Source organism: Hippoglossus hippoglossus, chromosome 17, assembly GCF_009819705.1.
Source record: "Hippoglossus hippoglossus isolate fHipHip1 chromosome 17, fHipHip1.pri, whole genome shotgun sequence".
NCBI lineage: Eukaryota > Metazoa > Chordata > Actinopteri > Pleuronectiformes > Pleuronectidae > Hippoglossus > Hippoglossus hippoglossus.
The window spans coordinates 444,807-454,659 of NC_047167.1; the positions used below are offsets into that span (position 1 = coordinate 444,807).

General features: G+C 39.9%; 1 protein-coding gene across 1 annotated transcript; it reads right to left on the reverse strand.

The window, feature by feature from the left end:
- Positions 1 to 3,851: 3,851 nt before the first annotated feature.
- Positions 3,852 to 8,747, reverse strand: LOC117777797 (proenkephalin-A-like). Its single transcript, XM_034612768.1, has 4 exons — positions 8,614 to 8,747; positions 8,439 to 8,556; positions 7,916 to 8,062; positions 3,852 to 4,737 (listed from the first exon to the last, which is right to left on the reverse strand). The coding sequence occupies exons 3-4, from the start codon at positions 8,057 to 8,059 to the stop codon at positions 4,138 to 4,140; spliced, it is 744 nt and encodes a 247-aa protein (XP_034468659.1). The 5' UTR covers positions 8,060 to 8,062; positions 8,439 to 8,556; positions 8,614 to 8,747; the 3' UTR covers positions 3,852 to 4,137.
- Positions 8,748 to 9,853: the final 1,106 nt, after the last annotated feature.

Here is a 9,853-nt window from a genome sequence, read left to right on the forward strand (position 1 = left end):
GTGCGGAGATGGACAGTGATGATAAATAAGAAAAAGAAAACAAATTCCACCCATTGTTTTGGATCATGATTATGTGCTTTATGTTCCCCATTCAGTTTTGCATATCTTGAACATTTCTGCTACTCAGCACGACAGCAGCTTGCCAATCTGGCTATTAGGTGATCATTCTCAAGTCCGCACCTAAGATTAAAGCGCTTACCACTTCTAAACCCAGACAATCTTCTTCCTATGATGGATGAAGTTGATGAACATGACTGTGTTGTGGTTATTTAACCAGAGACCAGACTTGTTGCAGACACCAATACCAAATTCTGATTTGATTCTGTACGTGGACGAGTCAGTAAGCAGACTGTCTGACAAATGAATAAATAAATATTGCTACGCTGTAATAACTCATTGAAAAGTATTTGAAGCACGAGCGTTACCTTCTGGTAACTCTGCGGTATAAACGCCCTTACAAGAACTTGCATTCTGGAAAAGAAGAGAGATGCAACTATTTATACTGATTCTAGATATGCCTTTGGTTTTGATTTAAGTAAATTATAAAGATAAGAGGTTGTCCAGTCTGTCCGTGATCCCTTTTGTTCCCGTTGCCCACTGTCAGGCACGGCCCATCACAGGTGGGAAAAGGGGGGGATCAATGAAATGATAATGGTTTGCACCAGACATCACACACGTTTCGCAATCTTTAATGGGGGGATGCATTACCTTTCAGCAAACTAGGAGAAAGTACAGCACGGTGAAACTAATAATTTGTGTGTCCTTTTATAAATAAGGAAATAGATTTTGTACATATGCGAAGCTATGAGAGCTACAAATACCTGCTTGTAATTGTAGACCAGTTTTTTAAGTCGGTTGATGCTTTCCCAACTAGGAAACAGGAAACAAAAAATTGTTGGTAAGTGCCTTTAAGTGGATGCTGTTAACTGTAAATAGCTCAGATCAGGTTGAGAGAATGAAATCCACAATAAAAGAAACGCTGACCGAAACGATGGTGACCACTAGTTTGAAGTGGCCACACACACTGCCTGTTGTGCTTTATTCCATTCAAAGCACACCTAGAGCAAGCCCACCGTTGACACCCCATAAAACTACTCTGCTTTGGACTGATGGGTATATGTGAGAGTATGTTAATAAAACTAACTAACTAACTAAACAACCTAAACCAGACCTTGTTTCATTTACAGATGCTAAGCAGACAGCCAAAATCTTAAAATGAACTTATTCATCCTTTTCATGTAGGAGATTATGTACTAATCAAATCTTGAAAAGTGTCTCTCTCATAGGTGGAAAAGCCCGTTCCAGGTGCTGTTAACACCCACAACAGCCCTTAGGGTCTAGGGTAAAGCAGAATGGATCCATGCTTCAAGATACATGCCAGTCCTTCCAACGAGGCGCCCACGAAGAGGTGATGTAGAGGAAAAAAGGGAGTTGTTCTTCATCCTCCTACTATTGAGTGGTCTCGAGAGGAGGAACTTGTTCTGGTAACACAATAAACACTCTTTAAAGTGCACACAAATACAATAAAAGAGCTAAATGAACTGCTGAGCAGAATAACTGATGACAATCACACTGACGTGGTTTGGAGGGGATGAGACGAACAAAGCAGACTTAACTAAAACCAGGCACCTCTGAGTTCCCTATGAGCAAAGAGAAACACACAGATAATGACCTTTGACTGGATCTGTTAAAATATGTTGATTTTGATGCATTCTCCAATATTTAACCCCATTCTTTTAATAAGGCTGATTACAGACCTCCAAGTATATAATGTGGCTGATGAGATACCCGACCCAAAGTCTGACACTGATTGGAAGTTTCATAGGTAAAGGTAAATTAAATGAATCTGAGAAGACGATGGAGATAGTAGGACTTCACCACCTGTAGGTGGGGCCATCCATGTTTGTTTTTACCTGAGACAAATCCCTAATGTTTTCCATTATTTCTGTTACAAGTCTGATTTCTAGTAATCAGACAGTGACATTTTAGTCTAATAAGTATGTTTCTGTTCCTTTAATTCCTCGGTAATTAAGACATTATGAATGATTTCATTGCTCTTTGAAAAGGTGAACTTGTAAGATTATGCTCAAATATTGTAGAAATATCAGTGGTTTAAAATGGTTTGAAATAACTTATCGCCATTCATCGATGTGCTGTTGGAATGGGTGACGCAAGTAGAGGGATATATATGGGGATGCTTTGGGAGACATCTTCAGACTTGGGGGTGACAATTGCTGTTACTCTGTTAGCGTTGTTATATTGTTCCACCTTCTGGTCTCCTTGATGCACCAAGTCTACATTAACATCTTCTACACAAGACATCAGCTTCTGCCTGAGTTCTCCTTCCACCAGCTTCCAGAAAACTGCCATAACACTAATGACTTGTTAACTAGGCAATGTTGTTACAGTGGATTTATGAGAATTAGAGAAGAGAAAAAAATGTGTTAATGTTAAAAAATGGCAACTTAATTCATAATGGCCGACCTGTTTGGTCAAGCATATCGATCCAGAAAAACACACGTCCCTACCGATATTTGTACATGTCGGTCAATCGTGGTGCCGGGGCTACACTTTTTTTAGGGCGTAATTCAGCTATTCATGCCCATTTCTTAAAACAATGAATGAATGAATGTCTTTGGGGGGGGGGGGGGGGGGGGGGCTGTTGTTACACAAATGCAGTTTTAGGGAGATTGAACACAGTACACTGAAGTTACATCAATTTCGTGTGTCATGGCAACTTGTTGAAATTTGACACCACGAAAACTCACTGTTTCCATATGACTTCATCATTAATGTTTTGAGGCCCTTCTGACAAACTTTGACATGGTTGAGGTCAATGGACGAGGAGGAATGCATCAAAGTGTAAGACGTGCAAAAAACAAGACATTTCCTGTTGCCAGCAGGGGGCGCTGTGATTTTAAGTCATGATCTTTGTGCAGATGTCCAGTTTGGAGTAGATTGGACCATTTATGTCCAAAATACAACAACCTCGTGTTTGCATTGCGAGTAATCAATATTTTAAGCCAAGCCACGGTCACACTGTGTGACGAAAACTCAAAAATCAAGGTAGTTTAATCTCCATCTTGTTAGGATGACATTCACTGAATTTGATCCGATGAAAGCTCTAGGAGGAGTTCGTTAAAATACACAACGTGTAAATTGCCAAAATGGCCACTCAATCCAAAATGGCCGACTTCCTGTTGAGTTTTTCAAAACTTTGAGTTTTCAAGCATGTGTACGCCCTCAAAAAGCCAATTCATTTGGCAGCAAATAATAATAAGAAAAACCGGACCAATTTCAATATGACCTTCGCACTGTCAGTGCTCAGGCCCTAATAATAATGATTAACTGTCCTCTATTGAAGAAAAAGCCTGCCAGAGTGAAGAGGAGGAATGAGAGGGATAGAATTAAGGTGAAAAATGAGAGAGAGTCAAAAATAAAGATCTACAGTTGGGTGAACTTGTATTAACATTATTCTTTAAATAATCTTTGCCGTTTTACGTATTTGGGTTAAGGCAAGGGGAACATTTATGATGCTATTATTGGTTGAACTCTTCTATTTTTACTTTGAGGGAGGCTAGACCTTTGTTTGCATAGACATGAGTACTGCAGGCTTAGGTCAAACCCACAAGGTGTAGCTGTGCTTTTTGCATACTTTTTGAGTGACAAATGGTAGCAGCATACTTTGTCAGATGGCAGATCAGTAAGCTGTGGTGATAGATTCATACGTACGTACAGCAAATAGTTGCATATTTTAATGTTTGAAGAGCCTTTGACTTAGGTTGTAAGGAGTGGGAGACTTGCAGACATATACACAAAAATGTTAAAAATCATACACTCAACCAACAAACCTCGATCAACAGATTCTTTTAATAAATAATATCATTGATGAAACCAAAAACAGACCAAAAAATGTTTGTGTACTGAACAATATTTGTTTATCTTTTTTATCAATACAGGACCAACTGATCCAATGAAACAGGTAGCAACACGTTATACAAAGCCAGATGATGCAATGTAGTAAGCAGAGAGAGTGGGGAGTTGATTCAGACACCAACAAGTCCAGACTACAAGGTGATTGGTTGACGAAGAGTGATTGGAGGGATTGAGGGACTGAAGGGCCACAACTGTGATATCCTAGTCCATGAAACCCCCGTACCTCTTCTGTAGCTCACTGCCGTTCTCCCAGGCCCGTTTCAACACCCCCCCACTCTTGCTGCTGTCCACCAACCACTCGGGCCTGCCCACGCGCCTCATGAAACCTCCATAGCGCTTCTTGAGCCCACGGCCTAACACTGCCTCCAGCAGGTCACTCTGCACTACCCCTCCTGCAGCCCGCCGCATGAAGCCTCCATACCTCTTCATTGCCTCAACGCCCTGACCATCCCCCTCACTGCCGTGCTCGACTGCTGCATTAAGGACCTTAAGGATCCCTAGGCGAATATTTGCTTCCTCATCCTGGTTACCAGCATCCTCGAGTGCCCCCTCTGGCGAAGAGGACCGGCGAGACATGAAACCTCCATAGCGTTTCATGAAGCCCCCATACTTCTTGGCCAGCTGATGTTCTGGAGATGTTGCATCCTCAGTGTCATCCATCATGGCACCGGCTGCTTCCTGCTCCCGCTGTTGACGTGGGTCGGCATCCAGAGGAATGTGGTTTTCCTCCTCCAATAGGAAGTCCCGGCACAAGCGGAGCTTCTGGCTGTCCAACCCACCATTGCACTCAAGGGAGCATGTCTGAAAAAAAATTGACTGTATTATGACTTTTATATACAGTCTTATCAATACACTGTATCAATACTACAACCAATCGCATGATGCTGATTTTACACATGCACTTTCAAGCTTACATTGCCCCTGAATCAGTGGTTTTGTCAGGGTGAGAATCCTTTAATTTTCTGTGTGAAACTCTTAAACTTTATAGATTTAATAAACATAGTGGTAGACATTCTGAATCACCTTGATGATTCTAATCATCATAATGACTTGCAATGATTTGCTTTTAGTTTAAGAAATTCAAGCTGAGCAAACACATCTCTTCTAGCACAATTAGGATGTAAGGTTAAGTTAAACAAGCACAGGTTAATAACTCAACAATCCCCACTTTGCAGCATATTTATTGTATTCTTATAAACATAGCTTTATGTCATGTCTGTAATGACAACAACATTTTCAGTCACTAGTAAGGGGAGCTCCACTGTCCGACAATACTGTGTGAATAGAGTGGTGATTTAAGTAATCAGCTCAGTGTTCATGTATGTTGCTGAAATTGGCAGCCCTGAATGATGAATTTCATGTCAAATGATTATTTGACACAAACAATGTTGAGGATATGATTAATGATTACCATAGTCTCTGTGTGGTACAAAAGCTACCAACATCAGTGACCACATCATGTATTAGAACTGAGGGAGTGGAGTTTAAAACGTAGGCATTAACCAGGCAAAGAGGCTTAATGGCACAGGATGTCACACCTTGTTAAAGCCTTATGAGACAAATTGTGATTTGTAAATATGTGCAATACAAATACAATTTGATTGATTGATTGATTAAGACTCTAATTAAGAACAACTAAGTGGCATCATAGTGTACAATCCAGTTATTAGAATCTTTACATAAAGTCAGGAAGTGTTGGCTGCTGCTGTCTTTCTCACTTATACCAAGTCCTGGTAAAATTAATGAATATAAGATTGATGTAGATCTTATAGCCTTCTGAAAATAAACTCTCATAAAATGATTGACACTTTAAGACATTAAAAATGAAACAAGTTGTCCTAATTGACAAAGGTAAAACTTCTGAAAGTATTAAAGAGTTACTTTTGAGAAAATAAAAAACTATGACTCACAACTGAAATAATATCGATCTCTTAGTGTTTTAAAATGTGTCACTACTGAGCTTTATAATATTGTGATTGTGAATATATTTTGAGAAATCATTTCAATCTGAAACTCTACACTTGATAATTTCAATATCTGAGATATTAAATAACTGAGAACATAACAACTAAAAGCATTTTAGGCTGCAATAAATTAGTTTACACTTTCCAAGCTTTAATGGATTTAGATCTGTCAAATAGATCATGGAAAAATAAAACAACTCTTGGCTCTGGACAAATGCAAATATATTGTGGTGGAGAGCCATTTGTGGCTGCAATACATATCTCCTTTCATTTTAGCGATATTAAACCATGATGATAGGGTCTGATGAACTCCTGAAATTTAAGACAGAAACAGAGAGAAAATCTATGACATCCATCTTGTGTGAATTGCAGCCACGATTGTGTTCAGATAGAGAACAACACACAAAGACTAAAGTCTTTCTAAAGACAGAAAACAGTAAACGAGAGAGAGAGATTACAGTCAACTGTCAACAGATGGTTTGGGAGAACACAAAAGCCAAATTTGTTTACAAAATACCTCAATTATTCCCTGAACAACATAGAAAACACACAATTTCTCTTTTAAAACCATCTGTCCCAGCCTGCTCCTCGCCCACTGTCATATCTAATACCAGCTTCGCCTATAAAAGCTGCATGTCCCCCACCCCACAACCCACTTATCCCAGTCATCCTTTAACCATGCGCGTCCATATAAGCCCAGTGGCACGAGTATAATCAGACTAAACGTGTCTGCTGGGCCTTGGGGGCCGCTTACTGCTGGGTTCACCTGCTCCTAACCTCATATGTGTCATTGGATTTCACTTAATTCAACCATCAGAAGTTCCTGTTTGATGGCACAGAGAAAGGAATCTTGCTGAGCTTTCAGCGCCACTGGCTTATGAAGACAGAATTAATGAACAGGAAAATTGAATTGAGGACATATTGGCACCTCAGGGGCTGGGAGGGTGATGGCCAGCAGCTACCTCTGGTGGCCATAATGGGAGGTATGCAACAATAATGATTGTGTAATAAGGAGAAAGACAGCAAAGCCCAAACATGGACAGTTTTTCATATATACCAAACCTCAAGAAAATATTTAATTGAGAAGAATCCCTTTTATATAAGTAATTTATTGTGTGAATAAAGTGCATTAATTGAGTTGATTAATAATATAATTAAAATTAATTGAATTTAAAAAAAAAAAAAATAGATTATAGGAACAACATTTGTAGTTGAGCATTTGTTAATCTACTATAATATTTCCAACAAGGAAAGCATAGAAACATTTTTTTTATCAGTTCATTTAATGAATTTGAATTAAGCATAGATACTGATATTCCAGATTTAAAAATGAGAACAAACACCAGTAGGCTATGTAAAATCAGCAAAATGTAAATATTCGTGATGCACTCTAAACACATTTTGATAAAACACTGAAATGTAAATATTAGGTTTGATTTTTAATCAATAAAATATTTACACATGTGATGACTGTGATGTAAAGACTGAGGGTATGGTGATGTAAGGAAAGGAGAGGAGGTAAAGAATACAGGAATAGGAGATAGAAAAGAATGAAAAGGAAATTAAGAGAAACAGATTGGGAGAGAAAGTGAGCAGAAAGCATTGAAATGAATATAATGACAAACAGAAAGTAACAGGGGCATAGAAAATGGCAGGAAAGAAAAGGAAAATAAACCACTAGAATGTAACACTAAGCATTTTCAAAATAACACCATATGTATTTTTCTTATTATAATGATACACTTTAATACGGTAATGATCATTGCAAAATTCCACATTGTTGGACTAATAAAGGCTTATTTCATTATCTGATCTTATCCTTAGCTTGATATATTGTAGCTGATAAAATGACACATATAACGGATTAACTCAGATTTATCTGAATGGTACAGCTTTACCATAGCTGCGACAACTGGATATCTCGGGCCACATGATTTCATATTAATTATTAGTTTTTCAAGTCTGTAGGGGCCACACATGAACTTTGTAGTTACAATCAAATAAAGTGAGATTACCATGGAAGAGAAAGCAGACTGCTGTCCAAGCAGCTGGTACACGCACAGTGCACACTCCTTCCCACAGTCCGCTCCGACTACCAGTGAGACGCACGCTCCCACGACTAACATCCACATGCAGCTGCTGTGTGCGGAGGCGGCCATGGACTGAGGGCAGAGAGAGACAGCAGATATTACAGCTCAATTCAAAGTTAGCCAGACTTCAGACATTTTAGAATTCACACGTAACATTTCAAAACTAAATATGAAACGGACTGATAGATAATATAAAGGTCATAACCTAGATATATCTATTTAGCAAGTCTACTAATATTGTCGCTATAACTATTACTACTAAACCTCCATATAATACGACTACCAGCCTCCTAGTGCAACTAATGATGATGACAATTAAGATATAAGATATACGTAAATATGTGTGTAAATATGAATGTAAAGCCAGCCGGTTCCGTTGTGTGTGAACGACGCCAGTGAAAGCTGTTAGGAGTTGCAGTTTGAGAATGAAAAAGTTTTTAAATCTTACCTCTGCGCGCCCTCGGGGGTCCTGGCAGGGTAGGCGACTGGTTCTGGCTCGTGCGGCCAATATAAGTGCGCGCGTCTCACTTTGTGGCAGGCGCTGGGCAGAGCGGACACGGTTCAGCCAATCGGCAAAATAACACACACACACACACACACACACACACACAGACACGGCGCAGTCTCCTCTCTGCTCTCTGACGGACTCTCTGCGGTTCCACGGGACCGCTTCGTGCAGGGTTTCACCGGTTAGAGGAAAAAACAACTTGCGGGCTGACTTGTAAGTGCTCGGTGTGGCAATGGGCTCGTTTAAGTAGTTTGTGTGGCTTGCGTCACCGGGGAAATGGGGGAGGGTGATTAGGTGACGTGACAACCTCCCATCTATCTTTACACACAAATACGCACACACGCACACACATACACGCACGCACACGCACACACACGCGCGTATAGTCTGTCACACATCAGCTCTGTCAAATCATCTGTTATACTGCTTCTTGGGAAGCTTTGATGTAGATAATAAATGGCAGTGTACCATGCAGCTTCTCCATGGGAATAATGTCTCACTTTAGAACCGTGTGTGTCTGTGTTCATTAACAAACATGTATAACACACAGCCTACATGATGTTCTAGGGCCAGATGACTCAGCTTGCAGAGTTTGAGGCACTGTGCCACTGTGATCCATGGAATGTTCATTTAATAAAAATCTAATATGCTCCAGTCACTGGTTTCCTGACAATAGCCCATCATAATGTTTGTATTATCATGATTTTCTGTTTGATCAGAGATGGGGAAATCATTCATGTGTTTTATAATTTTTATAACACATAAGAACCGAGGTGCAGGCTTTCCGCACTGCAACCGCAGCCATTGTGGCCTGGGCATATTGCCTGCCTCCTCATTCAAAGGGTCTCTGAGGCCTCTCAAACGAGCACCAGTTCATCATTATGAATGATTATTATGAAGATGATCATAACGGTGGTGCCCCCTCTGGCACTTGGTGACCTATACGCACAGTGCTTGATTATGGTGGGAGCACCGGCACTGGCTCTCTACCTCCTGAAACCACTTTTCACAGACTTACTGGGACATCCTGCAAACATTACAATAATCAACTCTACAGGTAACAAATGCATACACCAGTTTTTCAGCATTCTTTTAAGCAAGAAGGTTTCTAATGTTGTCTAGGTGTTTTTTTATTAGTGAGTCAACGGATAAGTCCTAGTCAAAAGCTGCTTTCAGACATGAACGAGCTTTACAGCATTCAGAGGAAGGACGTAGCATATAAACTCTATTGCAGAGATCACATTTTTATTTACATTACATCAACACTGGTGTTGATGCTTATCACCAAAAGCTCTTTGGTAGTGTCTGGCACTGCTATTTCATCCTGATATTTGTATTCTTTTAGTTTCTTTTAT

Coding starts and splice junctions, on each gene's coding strand:
- LOC117777797 (XM_034612768.1), bottom strand. CDS start 8,059: ATGGCCGCCTCCGCACACAGCAGCTGCATGTGGATGTTAGTCGTGGGA. Junction 4,738..7,915: donor AGTCTGCTTTCTCTTCCATG/GTAATCTCACTT, acceptor ATTTTTTTTCAG/ACATGCTCCCTTGAGTGCAA.